The 18,319-nt window shown below is 35.7% G+C and overlaps 1 protein-coding gene across 1 annotated transcript in view; it reads right to left on the bottom strand.

Moving 5' to 3' along the window:
* Positions 1–18,319, bottom strand: part of USH2A (usherin) — an 843,890-nt gene that overhangs the window by 588,698 nt on the left and 236,873 nt on the right. The window contains exons 16-17 of the mRNA XM_031015607.3: positions 13,369–13,532; positions 3,226–3,384 (exon numbers count right to left, since the gene is read on the bottom strand). Of these exons, the coding sequence (XP_030871467.3) occupies positions 3,226–3,384; positions 13,369–13,532 (323 nt within the window). The remainder of the gene's footprint in view (positions 1–3,225; positions 3,385–13,368; positions 13,533–18,319) is intronic.

Here is an 18,319-nt window from a genome sequence, read left to right on the forward strand (position 1 = left end):
TAATCTGATTTTCATCAGTAATGAAGATCGTTTTTATTTTTAAATTTGGTCTTCCTACTATGTCTAGTGCTCCTTTGATTCCAAACTCAAACAGGAACAACACCAAAAACAGTATGAGTTACTGTCCACTCCCTAAACCTGCAACACTAACACAAGAGTGCTATTTCCTCTAATAACTGTTCACTTCCTTCCCATGACACGTAAGATACCTATGAGCAACCCAGAAGGGGGCTACAATAGAGATACTGTTAGGGCTGATTATGTATGATTCCTGAAGTGCCAGCTTGACCTCTACCTTAAATAAAACGTAAACATATACCTTGTTTTTTAAAGTTAATTATTCACAATCTTTAAAATTATTCACCATTATTTGCATGCTATTATAATAACAAATAATTTGAAAGCTTTAAAGATGGTACACCAGTATATCATGATCCTAGGAAGGAAAATATGTCTTAGAGAATCCCATAGTACATTAGGCCAGCTAGAAAAAGTTTCCATTCTAAAAAGAATTCTATAAAGGTCTCAAACAAACTATCAAACTTGCTTGGAAGACAACACTATTAATTTTCTTTGAAAAGTTCAATGATCTTCCACCTATAATTCCTAATGCCTTTATTTAACCCAAAGATTTGTGTTCATCCAGCTGAATATAAGTAGTGTTTCCTTTACATGTTACACATGCTAGCCACGCACTAGAAATAGAGTAATAAACATGAGGCTATTATTAGAATGATACAAAGCTCTGACAGTGTTAACCAATTGTTCTTACTGTTCAAATGCCATCATGCAGATAATTTTCACATCATTAATTACAGTGATTGTCAAGAAATGCCAGAAGTGGCATTTTTTAATGAAAAATATGGTTTTAGGAAATAATACCTTGTTTAATAGGATTATATAAATGTCTGATTAGTGAATGACTACACATTTATTATGTAAGAAAATGTTATTTGGATTCCGTATTAGTGCAATCGTCAGAAACAGCCAGTGTTGTACTAACATGTGATGTTCTATAAAATAGATCACAATATGTTACTATGGAAATCATGCCTCTGGCTTGAATAATATCATTGATAGTTTTAAGTTTAATTTTGCTATTGCATTAAGCTGTATGGACAGTAGGGTGACCCTAATTCACAACTTCAGAAATAACCAGTGCTACTGTCATCTTCAAAATCATTTTCAATATTTTTATAACTCGTCTCTTTCTCTGTCACAAAAGTTTAAGTTTCAGGACACCTGGATCATGCTGATATTTGGAAGAAAATAAACATTCTAGTAGCAGGTTTTCAGGATACTTTGCCAACATGGCAGATGTAGACAGATGTTCATTTCCCTTTGCAATCTGCATCATGAAGTTCAGAGTTTCCATTAACTTTAAAGAAGACTTGGAATACTGAAGAGACATGTAGAGCCAAGAGAAAGGGGTGGACATAAGAAACTAAATTCCAGTTATATGAATTAGGTGCAAAATGAAACCCGGTATAATGGATACAAAATAAAACTCTATGCGATGCAGGAGTTTTAAAGTCAATTAAAATGTTAAAACAAGGCATCCTCCTAACCATTTTAAGGAAGGTTATGGAATTTCAGTGTTTTGACAGAGCTTTAAACAGTTCTCCAACTAATTAAGCATGGTTAAAGTAGAATTTGGAAAACTGTGTATTAAATGAAGAGAACAAAATAGAAACTTGAATTGGAATTGCTGTTCCGAGGTTTCTTAAACTAGTGTGTAGCTAAACATGGCTAGAAGCAGAAATCAGAGAAGATAGAGCTGGAATAATGTAAAAATTCCTATTTTTTTCATTCTGTCTTTAGGGAAACTGTATCTAAAACATCTGAGTACATGTTTTTTAAAGACAATGAATTCTAATAATTTGATTTCTATAAGCTCCTTTAAAATCTTCATAAAAGTTACAAAGGCAAAGATAGGCTTGATGGCTTGTTTATATCCTTTCTCTTTCAAAAGTTTATGTTGCTGTGTTCTATCTCTGCGGAAATAGCAATGTGTGTATTAAATTACACTATTTGCTTGAGTGTTAGTGCTCCACTGCCAGATTTAATAGTTCTTTAACCTGAGAATTAAAAAACTTGAATTCATTATAATAGAAATATTTGATACATTTTCTATAATATTTACAATTAGAGAAAACTAGATCTATTTATTATGTCTTCCAGTATTTGTAAATTAAAATGGTATAATTCTCAGATTATTTTAATAACTTTATTTACTTTAAACCAGTGGTCCCCAACTTTTTTGGCCCCAGGGACTGGTTTCATGGAAAACAGTTTTTCCATGGACCTAGGATGGGAAGGTGAGGAGGGATGGTTTTGGCATGATTCAAGCGCATTGTATTTATTATTAGATTCTCATAAGGAGCGTGCAACCTAGATCCCTCGCATGCACAGTTCGCAATAGGGTTCTTGTTCCTATGAGAATCTCATGCCGCTGCAGAACTGACAGGAGGCAGGGCTCAGGCGGTAATGTCGCCGGCCTGCTGCTCACCTCCTGCTGTGTGGCCCTGTTCCTAACAGGTCACAGACCAGTACCTGTCCACAGCCTGGGGATTGGGGAACCCTGCCTTAAACAATATGTCATGAACATTTTCCATTTATTGATATGTGAACTAAGGTATCAGTTTATATGCTATCATAGCCTATAATTTATTTAACAATGTACCAGGATTCTGTTATGCCATATACTATAATTTCCTGAAACATTGTTGAACATCTGAATCATTTTCAATATTTTGATGTTGCAAATAGAATAGGTATGGACATCTTGTGTGTCCACTTAATGACTATTCACTTGAGATAAACTTCCTAAAATAAGTTTGCTAAGTCAAATGTTATGTTAAAAGGAAAGATTTTTTCATAGATTTTAACAAATTACTGTACATGAAAAGTTGTACTAATGAACTCACACAGACACCTCAGCAGTTTATAAAAGTTCCAGCTTCCCCACATTCCTATCAATTCTTGATGGGGTCATTTTTTTTCATCTTTGAGAATGTGATAAGCATTAGTATTTATCAGATAATAAGCATCTCATTTTTATTGCATTTCTTTGGTTACTAGTGAAATTTGTAATTTTATCTCTGTTTGAAATACTCTGTGCCAGACAGAGGAAACCACAACAGCATTTATCCTCAATGTCAAAGAACTTAACTAATGTGTCAATTCTCAGAATATTTATTTCTATTACCAAACCCTTAAACTCACTGTATGGGTATTGATCCTCTGTTGTGTAGATTTCAAAACCATCCCTGAGTAAACTGTAAGTAAGCCAGTGGGCATTTGGAGAATCAGGCGGACTCCAGGAGAGATTGATAGCAGAAGAACTTTGAACTTGTCCTCTGGGCGGAGGTTGCTGGAATGGAGCTAAATTACAATGAAGAGAGCATTTATTAGCAAAGCAATCAATAAACAGAAAAGCAAACTGAAGTAAGATATCCAGCAAAGAGGTCTTTCTGATTCAGGATTGCTTTATCAAGAAGACATGTGGTTTACCAAGACATTAATAAACAAAGGGTTCATGAGTTCTCTAAAACAAAGCTTTTCATCTATAAGCATAAAAAAACTTTTTAGGTCAAAGCAGCTGGCATAAATATAGATGGGGGTAAAAAACCACAATAGTTTACATTAAGCATTTCTTTCTTTGCCTTTTTTTTTTTTTTGAGAAACCATCCAAGGATGCACAACATTTATTTTTTTTACATAGTTAATTTAAAAGTTGACATAAGTTCCACTGAAACTTGAAATTTAAGTAGCATAATATTTGGGTTTTTGAGAGGAAGCTTTCCATTCCATTAAGTACAATGCTTTATCTTGCTTCAGAGAGCACAGTGTAAAAGAAAGAATAACATTTGGTGATATAAATAGCTATGGATGTTAAATAATCTAAATATTATCAAGAAACAATTTGCATATACTATATGAATGTACCATCACCTGTTAGAGTTGTTTTTAAGATGTAATACAATTGCTTATCAGGCACATAAGAAATAAGAACATTCATCTCACTACTTAAGTGATGTTTTCTATAATATAAATATATACCATGAAAACATTGTGTTCTGTCACTGTAAATTTTTCTTAGTCTCCCTGCTTTTGAGAGTGAATTTTCTTTTTTTTCACCAGAATATGCAAAGATAAAGGAGAAAAACAACAGCTAAATATTTTTAGGGACAATCAACCACCAGTTTATGTACTACTTTCTAGTTTAAACAAGATGCACAATCCCCCATCCATTTAAAGAAGCACAACCGAATCAAACATTCTCGTTAAATAAGATGTCAAGGGTACAGGTTGCTGTGTTACCTTACTTTTAAACCATTCATCTTTTTGTTAAGAAATATGTAAATATAATGTACAGAAAAGAATCCATCAAATAATTAATATTTTTATATGAAATATCTACAGTCACTAGAAGCCTCAGTAAAAGAAAGCACACTCAAAAAAAGTAACCTGGGGAGAGCTCAGTAAAGGAACCACTTTCAAAAGGGTGGGCAAAAGAGATGGTCCAGTATTCTCAGGTTCAGAACTGCAGAGCTCTTTTGCTATTTATATCAGGGTTTCTCAAGACAACCCTGAACCCTGGGTCTAATGATTCACTAGGAAGACTCAGGACTCATCATATAGTCCTACTCATGGCTAAAATTTATTACAATGAAATGTTACAGAATTCATCAACAAAGGGAAAAGGCATATCAATGAAGTCCAGGGGAAACCAAGCACAAGCTTCCAAGAATTCTCTTCCAGTAGAGATAGAATGGGCCTAATTCCCCCAGCGATGCATTATGAAAACATGTGTGATGTGTTGCCAATCAGGGAAGCTCCTTAGAAACTCAGTGCACAGGGTTTTTATTGGGGGCTGTTCCTATGAGCAGCCTCTATATGGCATTCACCCAAATTTAAGACCCCACAAGGAAAGCAGGTGTTAAGCATAAACTGTACTTTGTACAAATGTTTAAGTGCAGTGGTCCTCTCTTATCAGTTCTGGGGATAGATAGTGGGGATCCAGATGTCAGCCAAAGGCCAACTTTGTAAGCAGGTCTTTCTAAAAATAAGCAGTCAGGCTTGCTATGTTAACTCTTCTCTGCACACTATCTCTAGCTTAAATGGGGACAGAACTCAGGGACAGAAATGACTGTATGAAGAGCATCACCTGACAGGAGTTATGACCACTCATGGAGGGTTGCAGTTAGCTTGAGGCTGCTTCTACATGGACACAGGGAGCGGGGAATTAAATATTCTGACTTCCTTTTCCACCTGCCCTCCAGATGTTTGGTGGGTCCCTCCTAGCAGCTGAAATCAACTAACTGAAGGCCAGAGGGCAATGGAGGCTGCTGATGCAAACCACATGGAATCTTGGAGGACAGAGCAAAGTGGAAAAGTAGGGAATAGTAAAGTGAAGTTATTCTGCAAACTAAGCAAAGACTTCCACCTCAGAGCTGTTGCTAATTCACCAGGACCCATGAGTGATGAACTCTTTTTAATAGATATAATATATGAACTCTGTCTAAAAGATATAATATAATCAAATTATTACATTTTAAGACACGATTTCAAGAGCACTTTGATATTTATATGCCACACACACAAACACACACACACATACACACACACACACACACACGTACACACGTTTTTGTCCATGGTTCCTGGCTCATAACTTCCATAGCCTTTGTTATTTCCTTGGTGACTAACACAATGAGCCTATCTTTTGTTGAAGTATTGGTCTTTTATCCAAGGGTCCTGAAGCAGCTTCAGAACAATTTAAGAGTGATACAGGTGAAGGACAGTCTTTTGTTATAATATTGGGGAGCTTTAGGCTTCAGAAGTAGGCCTCAGAAAATAGGGTCTATCTCTGTTCTGTTCTGCTTCTACCTGTTCCTTTTTCGCCCCAAGGCAGGCCAGAGAAACTAAAAATATACTCTAATGTTCCTCCACCTTTCTGTCTTAGAGCCGGCCATAAGGAAATTCTCTGACCTACCTTGTCTGATTGTGGGTCATGAGACCCTCATTTTAGAAGGAGTCCTGCCCCATGCCCTGGAGGAATGAATACTGCCGAGACAGGCCAAGAAGACTCTGAATAGGCAGCCTTTCAGGGTTTCCCCACTCAGTCGATTAGTATGAAATCATACTCCTTTTTTTTTTTTTTAAATCACATTTCTACATAGTTGTCCATGTGTTGAAGGCCGAAAGAATGAGGGTCGTGATCAACTCAGTATACCACTGGAGGCTATATGAGTAAACAGCAAACTGTTCTCACGAAAGCAGGATGTTGGCAAGCTGACAAACTGCGTCTGCACCCGGAAGGAATGCTGAGGGCAGTCATGACCCAGGCACAAGTGTTTCTTGTTATTAGGCAAATCTGAAGCCTGTTAGTAATAATATGACCCTGTGATCAATCAAGCAGCTGACCAATCATGCCCTCCTCCTCTCTGCTCTTTCTACCCAATAAATATGAAGGGCTGAAGAAGCTCAGGCAGCTGCCCTTGCTCATGAGAAGCAGGGACCCCTCTTCTTCTTCCCCATGTTACCCTTCCTGTAAAATAGTTATTTTTGTTTTAAGTTTTCATTTCTGCGTTCATCCCCCTTCATTCAGTCTTGTAATGACAGTCTCCAATAGTAACAGTAGTAACTGTTGTAGTGATGGTCTCAAGTAGTAATTGTGGTAGTCTGCCACATCCATGCTTCAGTCATGCCTATCCAATGAAGTTGCTATAAAGGGTCGAGGCGGGCGGATCACGAGGTCAGGAGATCGAGACCATCCTGGCCAACATGGTAAAACCCCGTCTGTACTAAAAATACAAAAATTAGCTGGGCATGGTGGCACACACCTGTAATCCCAGCTACTCGGCAGGCTCAGGCGGAAGAATCGTTTGAACTCGGGAGTCGGAAGTTGCAGTGAGCCAAGATCGCCACTGCATTCCAGCCTGGCGACAGAGCGAGACTCTGTCTAAAAAAAAAAGGGTGTTTGGGGTGGTGGCGGGTCGTGGGGGTACAGGGAAAGCTCCAGGTAGTTTAACACGTGGAAGTTCCTGGAGGGTGTGACACCTAGGGAGGACATGGAAGCTCAGCTCCCCTTTCCATGTATCTTGTCCTATGCATTGCTTCATCTGTATCTTTGCAATATCCTGTATCATAAATCAGTAAAAATAAGTGCTTCCTTATTTTGAGCTGAGCTGCCAAATTAATTGAACCCAAGGAGGGAGTCATAGGAGCCCCAATTTATAGCCAGTGGGTTACAAGCACAGGCAAAATAACCTGGAGCTTGTGATTGGTGTTAGAAGTTGGGGGCAGCCTTGGGGACTGACCCCTCACCCGTGGAATCTGCCACTACTTCCAGGTATATAGCGCAAGAGTTGAACTGGATCGTAGGATATTAATGCTGCAGAATTGCTTGTTCACCTATGTTGATGGTGGTGTGAGAACAGAGGGGGAAAATGTTGTTTTATTCTGCACAGCACTGAATGTAAAATATATAAAATTCCATGTATTATGAATAGGCTTCCTAAAGACAAAGTCTGATCCTAAGGCAGATAATATTTACATCATATGTTTTAAAAGATTCAAACTAGATATATGCTCATTGCTCTCCTTTGGTCTTTTTCTTCTTTGGATTTTGCATTGTTCTATTAACATTCCAACAGTCTATCTGCCTATTTAGACATAGGAAAAGAGTAGCAACAATCTCATAATGACACATGAGAAAAGAATTATTTCCGAATAACACCTTACATTTTTGAATTCATGAATTTTCCATATTTGATATGGTCACTTTGATCGGTTGAACACTGAGAATGCATTTGACCCTTTCAGTGGATTTTAATTTAGGATTTTAAATCCTGTTGCTCTTGGTGGAGCCACAAATATCATAAACTGCCTCATTTACAGCACTCTCAAAGAACCTTGCAATTCATGGTAATTTAACATTTTTTAGTGAATATTAGTGATTTCATCTAAAACTCTGCATGCTATCAGGAACACAACAGATTTCAGAGTTAGAGCAATCAAAACTGACCTTCAGATGATTTTCTAAGGCAGTAAAATGCTTTGGGGATGAATGAAAATGAAAGAGAGATAGATGTTTCACTCCCATGTCAAAGGGTGTAGAAAATGATTTGCATTACATGAAAATATCCTTGGCAACAAAAGTTCTTCACACACAGAGGCTCTTTCCAAACATTTAAGCTGATTACTTGCTATGACCATGTCAACCACAATCTTGTCTGACTCCACAGCATAAATAAATAGTACCTCTTTGGTATTTAAGTTGAAATTTTCATAAGCCAGAAGGTTTAGATGACTTACCAACACTTTTTAGAATAATATTATTAAATCTTGAGCGTGAGAGAACTTGAACCTTTATGTGCTTGAAGTAGAATTCCTAAAAAATGTTCACATATTCATTCATCAAAATTGCCAAGAACGGTCTTTGCATATGCCAGACTCTCTTTTATGGAATGAGAGTATAATATTGTGACTAGATCCATCTCTTTGGGAACCACCAGCTTGAATCTCCAGCTTTGGAACTTTGGTAGTTGTATGATTATAGTCAAATATTGATTGGACTCTCTGAATCTTTTCTCATTTATATTAAGAGAATGATAATGTCTCCCCGTCAGGGTTATTTTGAAGATAAGGTGTGTGTGTGTGTTTGTGTGTGTGTGTGTGCATGCACATATGTATGTAGGGGTGTGTGTGTGTATGTGTGTATAAAGTAATTGTTCAATAAATATCACCTTTATTTCCTCTACCCTCCAGTGTGCTGGAAGGCATCCTTGATTCTTACATCCCAAGAATTATAAATGGCTTATTTGGCAATAAGTAATATATTTATTACCACAGATAATATATACTAATGGGAAAATTACTTCTATCTTAGCATCCTAATAGAAAAGTGATCACACACAGATCCTGCATGAAACTCATGAGACACTGGAGAGCACATGGCTAAGCATAAAAAGAACAGCGCATAGAAATAACATTGCACAATTATACTATAGGTTTCCTGGAAACACAGAAAACAGATAATGTACAAGTCTTCATCTCCTTGGTTAAATTTTTGATGCATTATAAGTGAAATTGCTTTCTTAATTTCTTTTTCAAATTATTCATTGCTGGCTTATAGAAACACAACTAATTTTGTGTGTTGATCTTGTAACAGAACATTGCTGAATTTGTTTCCTAGCTCTAGTAGCTTTCTTGTGAATTTGTTTGGATTTTCCACATATAGAATCATATCATCTACAAGTAAAGAAAATCAACTTTCTAATTTGGGAGACTTTTACTTACTTTTTCTTGATTACCTGCTCTGGCTAATATGTGGGCATTTCTGTATTATGTCTGATCTTAGATCTCAGTCTTTCATTATTGAATATGATGTTAGCTATGGGGTCAACTGCATTTTTGCATAGATGCTTGGGTAATTCAATGGGGAAAGGATGGCAATTTCAACAAATGTTAATGGAACATTTGGATACCTATGTGTCAAAAAATAAAAATGAAATAAAGAACTTAGATGCTTAACTCATACCATGTACAAAACTAATTCAAATTATTTCATGGATCTAAATGTAAATGTTTAAGTATAAAACTGTAAGATAAAAACGGAGAATTTTTTTTTTTTTTACATTGAGTCAACCCAAAATTTCTTAGATAGGACACAAAAACATGACCCATAAAGGAAAAGCTTGCTAAATTGACTTCATGAAAAGTAAAAGCTTTTGCTCTTTAAAGTATACCAATAAGAAAATGAAAAACAAATCCACAGAATGAGAGGGCTATTTGCAAGTTTTATCCCAAATTAATAAGGAATTCTTTAACTCAATAAGAGGACTAACAACTAAAACACGGGCAAAATATTTGAAAGATACTTTGCCAAAAATCACATGAATGACAATACACATGAAAAGTTGTTCAACATTATTCAGCAGGAAAAATGCAAACTAAAATCACAGCAAGATACTACTACACACTCACTGAATGGCTGTAATGAAATAGAGTCAATGCCAAATGTTGCTGAGACCATAGAGTAACTGGATCTCTTATAAATTACTAATGTAAATGTAAAATGATACAGCCATGTTGGAAAATAATTTGGCAGTTTCCTAAAACATTAAAAATATATTTGGTATACAAACCAGCCTTTTTATTCTCAAGATATAAAGAGATATAAAGATGCATGTCCACACAGAGACTTGTAACTGTATGTTCATGGATGCATTATTCATAGTAGACCAATTCTGAAAACAATCTAAATACCAACTGATCAATGGATAAACAAAATATAGTATATCCATAAAATACTACTCAGCAATTAAAAGAATCTACTGAGACATGCAACAATATGACTGAACCTCAAAAACATTTTGTTAAGATAAAGAAGCTAGATACAAAAGCCTATACATTGCAAAAAGTCTAAATGTTGTATAATTTCATTTATATAAAACTCATGGGAAAGGCAAAATTATCTCATAAAAGACCCTATAACTAGTTGTTTGGGGCTAGAGGTGGGAGTCATGATTGACTGGAAATGGGCACAAAGGAACTTTTTGATATGACAGAAGTGTTCTACAATTGGATTATAGTAATGATTGCACAAGTCTCAATTTACTAAAATCCATCAAACCATATACTTAAAATTGTTAAATGTATAATATGTAAATTATACTTTAATAAAGCTGTTAACAAAAGGAGAGCTAGAAGAGGCTCTCTGGTAAGGAGAGATAAAGAAAAAATGTGGATATAAAGATGAATAAATAACAATGAGAATAGTGTCAAGAAGACAAACACTATCAAACAATAAGTGGCTAATTGTATATGTGTGTGTGTGTGTATATGTATAATTTTAGTTAAGTTCATAGACGGTTGAACTAACTAGAATATCATTCACTAGGAAAGCATACAGAAAATAGGACTATTTAATTTATGTTAATTCTTGTTTTGCTTCCTATCAAGAAGAATGACTATCATTTTGAAAGCATGACACCACTATTTAAAGGAAAGAAGTGAATCACCCAAAAGGGAAATTTACTATAAGAAAAGGTCTAACTACTTTATTTTCATTCAATCCTCTTGCATTTTGGAAATTACATCCTAGGATTCCTACCCTGACAGCCCACCAAAAAAAAAATCACAGATGATATTACTAAATTATTGCTAGTGGCCCCTAGAAGATATAATGAGGGTTATAATCCTGCAGTTCTCAAACTGTGTAGGGGGTGGGGTACCATGAGAAATTTTAATTTTAAATGAAAATATTTCTTGACATCTGTTGGATACAGAGACAAATACTAGCCAGAGGTAGTTCACTGTGTCAACAATAGATAGCACTACATTCCTTTCAATCTCATCATATCTTTGTGAAGCCAGTTGTTCTGGCTGGCTTCTGCTAGGATCAAACACAAGTACCACGTGAAAATCAAGCTGGAACAGGAGAGAAGGCTGGGACCCTTCATCCTCATCCCACCATTTACATTTTTCTGCTGCCCTCCTATTATCAGTGTCCATCACTCTAGCTATGTTTTGACCTCCTTTGAAGGCAGGAAAGTTGTCTCATTTGTTTCTAATAAATTGCTTCTGCTGATGCTGAGCTTCTAACTTTACACAGTGTTTCAAAAATTTTGTTAAATAAAAACCTAAAACAGATGCAGCAACAACCACAAGAGTTGAAGAACTGTGCTCAGTATGATATATCATAATTTTAAAGAGATAAAAAACCAAAAGGAATATGTCCAGGGAAGAATCATTAGGAATGTGAAAGTTTTTAAAAATTCTAACAAATCAGAAACACTTGGAAAGAATGTTCAGTTAATAAAACATAAAATTAAGTGTCTACCACTACTAAGAGTTGTAGGCTAGCTTTCCAGTGACATGACTATCCAGTTTTGCCTGAGAGATAATTCCCAGACTATGTCTCAAATGCAAGAAGGAATAGGTAGCAAAAAGTAGAGCAGGTGCCAATATTGTCACAAAATTAGTGGCAGAACCAATCAGAAATCACTAAGATTAGGTATCGTAATTCCATTATAAATGACGATCTACAACTCATATCCAAAAGGAATATGCTAGAATTTTTGTTGCATACAAAGCCGTCAATTGTATTGCTAATCAATAAATGACACATAGTAATTAAGTGGCCAATGAAGTTCAGATTTGTGTTTAGACTGTATTTATACATGAAAGGAATTATGACAGTTCTTTCCCAAAAGAAGCATAAATACCTACAGTTTTACTTATGCTGAAATCCACAGGGACTGATGAAATGCGGGATGCTGAAGAGAAACTACACAGATACAAAATATGAATACGTCTTCTTAATCACTAGCTATATCCTGCTTTCCATTACCTCAAAATCTAGTACAGTTGTTGTGGAGTCCAATATCCCATTACTTATCTTTCTCCCTCCCCCCTTAAATGTAGATAGCAGAGTTCCAGGCATGCTGGTTTGTGATGATCTGTCATGACTTGTGGCGTTTCCTATCATTGTGACTCATGACAGTCTCAGGACACCCCAAGGAGAATATGCATAGCACAATATGTTGTAGAGGGCTCCTACCACATGTTCCCAGCAGGCATTTCTTAGGGATTCTGGAAAGGGTAAGGATGTATGATCTTGAAGTAAATATAGGAAAACGGTCAATATGTTATGAAATTGTAGAACTGCAGGTGACCTTGTGAGGTCAATTCAAGGAACTGAAAAGCGATGTTGAAAAGTCAAAAGATACTTACATGTAATCTTAGGCTTTAAGGAATTAAAAATATAAATGTAAGAGATATTTAAATGAGTGAAACTTAAAGTAGAAAGAAACATCAATTATGTGATGAATAATATGTGTGATGAATGATACTAATTATTACAATATCGATAAACAACTAATGGTATAATACTGCTCACAAAATTTGGGGGATGGAAGAATATCAAACTTATAATAAACAAGAATTCTCCCTTTATTTGTCAAAAAAAAAATAACTTACCTGGAAATGTCTTTGTGTCGGTGACCAACTATTTTGGTTTAACCAATATTGTCCTGATTTTACCATTGAAAGTCTTGTGTCCTGGGAAGACCCTTGGTCTGGGAAAACCTAGGACTTTAATCACTTCATTGTTGATTTCATTCCAAAAAACTATTGTAAATTTCCCACCATGAACATAATTATGTTACCATTTCCAATTGTCTAATCAAGGAAAAGCAGCCATATTTCATTCAGTGTATTTTTTTCCATCTCTTACCTACGTTCTTCACATTGTACTAAGCCTTTCTGATGGGTTCTAAATGGAGAAAGAAAACAATGAGATGCAGTCCCCTGTATGATGCTGCTTCACACACCAGCACTGAACCAGAGTTCACTTACTTTTGCTGCAACCCAATAGATTGTTGACATCCAAGTGGCTTGCACTGGGAACACAAGCATCACACTTTGAGCCAGTGACAAATTGTTTACAGAAACACTGGCCTGTGACCAAGTGACAGGTTTCATTCAAGGCTCCTGAGAGATGACAATTACAAGGCTGACATCTGAAAACAAGGCAAATAAACCATCAAAGAGAATAGTGTTTTGATTAATAATTCATAGTATAAGTTACACCTACCAATAGCATTGTAGAGTAAGACGGTTTGTTTTAGCCAATATATTGAAAAGAATGCTTGAGCTAAGCAAACAAAGAATCAACATAAAATAAAGGAAAATAGAAAAGATCTTTATAAAACTACTGTTCCTGGTAAAACCCGTATAAAGCTTTCTCTTTATAAACTAATTAATAGCAAAAAGATATAATATTGCTTTTTTACATCCCACAATATATCTTATGGATTAGTTTGAATCCAGTTGTTCAATTAAGAATGCTGTAAATTTTGCTTTTACAAAAGCAGTGTTCCTGTCAGCTAAACATTTAGATTAGGTACCCATAAAATTATCTTTCCAAGTGACTCTCCAATTGCAAAATAGAAAATCAGGGGTAAATCATTGCTCTCCCTAAAAATCTTAAAATTCTATAGTTAGTTCAATGAAGACTAAATTTCACTAAGAAAATTGCTTGAGAAAGACAGGTTCAAATATTTTTGATGCCTTAATATGGGTTATATTTCATTTTCTGTTTTATGAACTAAACTTAGTTATCCATAATGGTCGGAGAATACAGCATTATTCTGATTAATGAAAAGATGCTAATGACATAAATATAGTAAGATAACTTTAGTGCAACTTAAATTTCTTGGATCCAAAGTTGCCTGTAAAAATACCAGTAGTGGCATTTTGCCATGATAGAAACTAAAACTTGTTCCTCCACAGTGAATTATTCAAACATGTAGCCTATGCCAATGGCACTAATTAGGATAAGCAATGTTGGTGCCATGAGGTATTAGAGAAGCAAAACACCACATGTAAGAAGACCACTCACCATTTAAAAGGTACTCTCCTTGTGGTACATTTAAAACAACATCAAATGGATTCACCTATATATTCTAATAAAGATGCTGAATGGATGGAGTTACTTTTCCCCACTGCAATTTTTACAGTGTGATCTCTTGGGTAATCATTCAACACCCTTAAAAAGGCTGATAAAAGCTAAGACTGCCAAATAAGCTGCAAATTTGTTTTATGGACTAATATCCCCTTGGGAACAAATAAAGTACAGTTTTTCTTGAAAACCACTGTACTGTAGTTTGCCCTTTTTATGGTCATGATAAAAGGACATTTTCCCCCTTCAAACAACTATATTAGGTCTTTTATCTGTACACATTACATCAGAATTCCATTTCAAATAGATGTTTTGTTTAGGTTAAGTTTTAGAGCTGAAGAAAATTATGTATTATAATTAAAATGGAATTATAGATGCAAAAATACTTGATTTGCTCTTAATTTCTTTATAGGCTATTATGTAGAGTCTATTGTTTATAGGCTTTTAATATAATATTAGTGAGCATAAACAATAAGAGAAAAGCTTCTCTCAATCTGTGTGTGTGTGTATATATATATATGTATGTGTAACTACATCACTCATGAATAAGTGTCTCTTGAGTATTTCAGTTTTTATTACCATTCACTCATGAGACAATCACACTTATTTTACATACAGTACATTTAGAGTAATAGCTTCCAGTGTATAACATAATTCCATTCCTTGATGTAGTTCTATTTTCTTCCAGCCAGAGCACACAATGTTTTGAGCAATTAAATGTGTCTATTCTTGATTTTATAGTCTCTTATCCAAGCCATTGTTATAGTCAACTTATCTGACTTGTTATAATCACTTGACTTCAGTAAGAGAGAATTTTTCCTAAATGAAGTTCACAAGAGAAGACTTTTCTGAAAATTGCAGTTTGTTTTTACCCCAAAGGACACAGGGATAATTTTGTAATTAAGGATTAAGCAAAATGATTCCTTTAGATTTCTCAGCCACTTAAATATAATTCTAAACACTTCCAAGACTCTTTAGCAAATAAGCTACAAATTTGATGTCATTTTATAAGTTATCCCTCCTCAAGAGTACCTCCTAAATGAAATATATTTCACATTTATTAAAACAAAATTATATATAATAAAGGAAAAGACATTTTAAGCTTAGAAAGAGAAACACCAAACTAAGATGAACTGCAATATTGATTTTGCCAGGATAAATGGTTTTTGTAATATTAATATAAAGAAACCTTTATTACACTGACTCTCTTGGTACAGCCAGAGCTTCTCCCGCAATCTGTTTAAAATCTTCATTTTTCATCCTTATGGGAAAACCTCGCTTGCTAAATGGATTTCATAAAGAGTAATCTGTCAAGATTTATATAGATAAACAATTTGTGATGTTTATTGACCAGTTCATTATGGTAAACAAAACAGGAGTAAAGCATCACTAATCTCTGCCAGCACTTTGCTATGATAGTTCTCTTTGGACCCTTACATAACTCAGTATTTGCTGGTTACAATGGGAAAGAAGTTGGCCTCTGTCTCCTACATCACAAATTTCATATACCTTCCTTTCTTAGGAATTTCTTCCAGTTGTGGAAACAGTGAGAGAAATGGTTATCCTAATTATTACTGTTGAAACCTGAATATTAATGAAAGGAATATGTTTCAGTAATGCACATCATTGTCAGAAAATTCATCATCTGAGGGAGAACCGCTGTAGGAGGCCCAGAGATATATCCCAAGATATATAGGTCAATTTATTGACATTTCTCTTTGTACACCCCTCCTCTCTCTGGGGCCTCAGCTCATGGGTACTATCAAATTGATTTAAATATTGATTGACATAAATAACATTCATTGAGGGCCAGCTATGTTCCAGGACTGGAATAAACATCAAGGATGTAGAGATGAATCTTATAGAATTGCCCCGGTCCTCAAGGAGCTCACAATCTCGTATGCAAGAAAAAACGGAAACAGCATTAATAAAGAGGTATCCAGACTCTAAAGGTCCAGAAAAGGGGCAACTTAACTAGTCTGGTAGCAGAGGAAGGGATGGGAAGGGTAATTTTAAGTAGAAGTCTTGGAGGAGATGCTTGGGCTGAACGTTAAAAGATGAGTAGAAATAAGCAAGGGAAGTCGGGGAGGGGCAAAAATAGAGAAAAAAAAGAAAAAGCAGAAGAGGGTATGAAATTGCAAGCAGCTCAGTACTCCTGGATGTAAATTCATAATGGGAAATGGTGATAGATAAACCTGGAAAGGTGAGCAGAAGTAAGATAATGCTACCTTGGGGCAGTGGCAAGGAGCAATGGAAATGAGCAGGATAGACCTGAGAAATGTTAAGTTAAATTGGTAGAATGGGAGGCCGGATTGAAAAGAGAAGGGAGGATAGGTATAAAGTTACTCCCGGTCTTCTGACTTGCTAATGGGATGATGAAGACATCATTCAACATAAAGAACGAAGGAGAAAGAGATCTCCAATTGCTAAGGGATTTTAGATAAGGATTATTAATAAACAAAAGAGAAAGAGACTTCAAGGCAAATTGGAGAAATTCGGCAGAGTTTTTTTGTTTGTTTGTTTTTGTCTTAGTTTTTTTCCATCAGTCCCTAACACAAAGGCTAGCACACAGTAAGGATTCCGTTAATATTGTCGGATACAGGAATTAATAGTGAATAAAGCACCAGGGAAGCTTTAGACTTAGGATAGGACACCGGAGATTAATCCAAACATGGTTTGTAGCTCTAGTAACAAGTTAGCTCTTTCGAGCCCCTTTTTATTGGCTTAACTCTGTCTCCCTGGCTAACCTGACTCCCAGGGAATGGACAGTTTTCTTTAAGAGCTGGTCTCTGTTCAGATTCTCTTAAACCAGTGTTCTCAGTTCACAGAATTCGGTGAGTGCTACAGTGCCCTCTAGAGGAGTTTGGTTTTCCCCGATTAACAGTGGAGCTGTGGTTTCATTGAGCTTCTTAGTTTCCCTTTAGTTACAGACTACTAACAGCATCTGAATTCTCTTGGAGATGGAATCAGAATTGTAGGAGAGGGATTTGAGGCTTGGGCATCCACGCTGTGTGAACTGAAAGCCATATTTACATGGCTTATTGAACAAGGAAATACGAGTGCCTCATCTGAAAGGGAGACGTTAACAGTGTGCAACCCCACCCTCTTTGGTGAATTTCCCAGGCACAAATAGAGAAACTCATAAAAGCTGGACCAGGGGCAGTGACTCCCTTGCATCCATGCAATAGTGACAGCTAAGTCCAGGCAGCTTGCTTAGCAAGGTTCTGATCTGAGAACACTGTCTCTTTCTCCTTTGTTGACACTCCACATATTTATGCAAATAACTAAATAACTTTCAGATATGATAGCAGAATCAAATTTTTAAAGTGCTCACAGATAGAAGAGAGATTTCACTTATTCTCTATGGTCTCAGAAGGCATAAATAAGACTAGGCAAGAAAGTCAAAAGACTGCAAGTTTTTGGTCAATATAAATAATATATTTCTATTTGTTGAAGAATTACAGCTGTTTGAAATAAACATGAGCTGCTTCATGAGACAGTGAGCTCCTTTTAGTTCCATGTTTTGGAGCAGAAGCTGAATGGCCACTCACCAGTTATTCTGAAAAGGTGATTTACGCAGAGAAATGTATAGGGTAGAGTTTAACCAAAATTACTTTTAAGGTTCTTTCCCAGTCTATAAAGTTATGATTCTATTATGCTTAGTGAGACTAAGTAATTTGTCCAAGGTGACAGTAAATCTAGTTACAAGGTCAGCAATCTTTATCTATAAAGGATGAGATAGTAAATATTTTAGGCTTTGCAGGCCATATGAGCTCTATTGTAACTCAACTCTGCTGCTGTAGCAGGAAAACAACCACAGAAAATATGTAAAGAATTAACATTGTT

Source organism: Gorilla gorilla, chromosome 1 (assembly GCF_029281585.2).
Source record: "Gorilla gorilla gorilla isolate KB3781 chromosome 1, NHGRI_mGorGor1-v2.1_pri, whole genome shotgun sequence".
Taxonomy (NCBI): domain Eukaryota; kingdom Metazoa; phylum Chordata; class Mammalia; order Primates; family Hominidae; genus Gorilla; species Gorilla gorilla.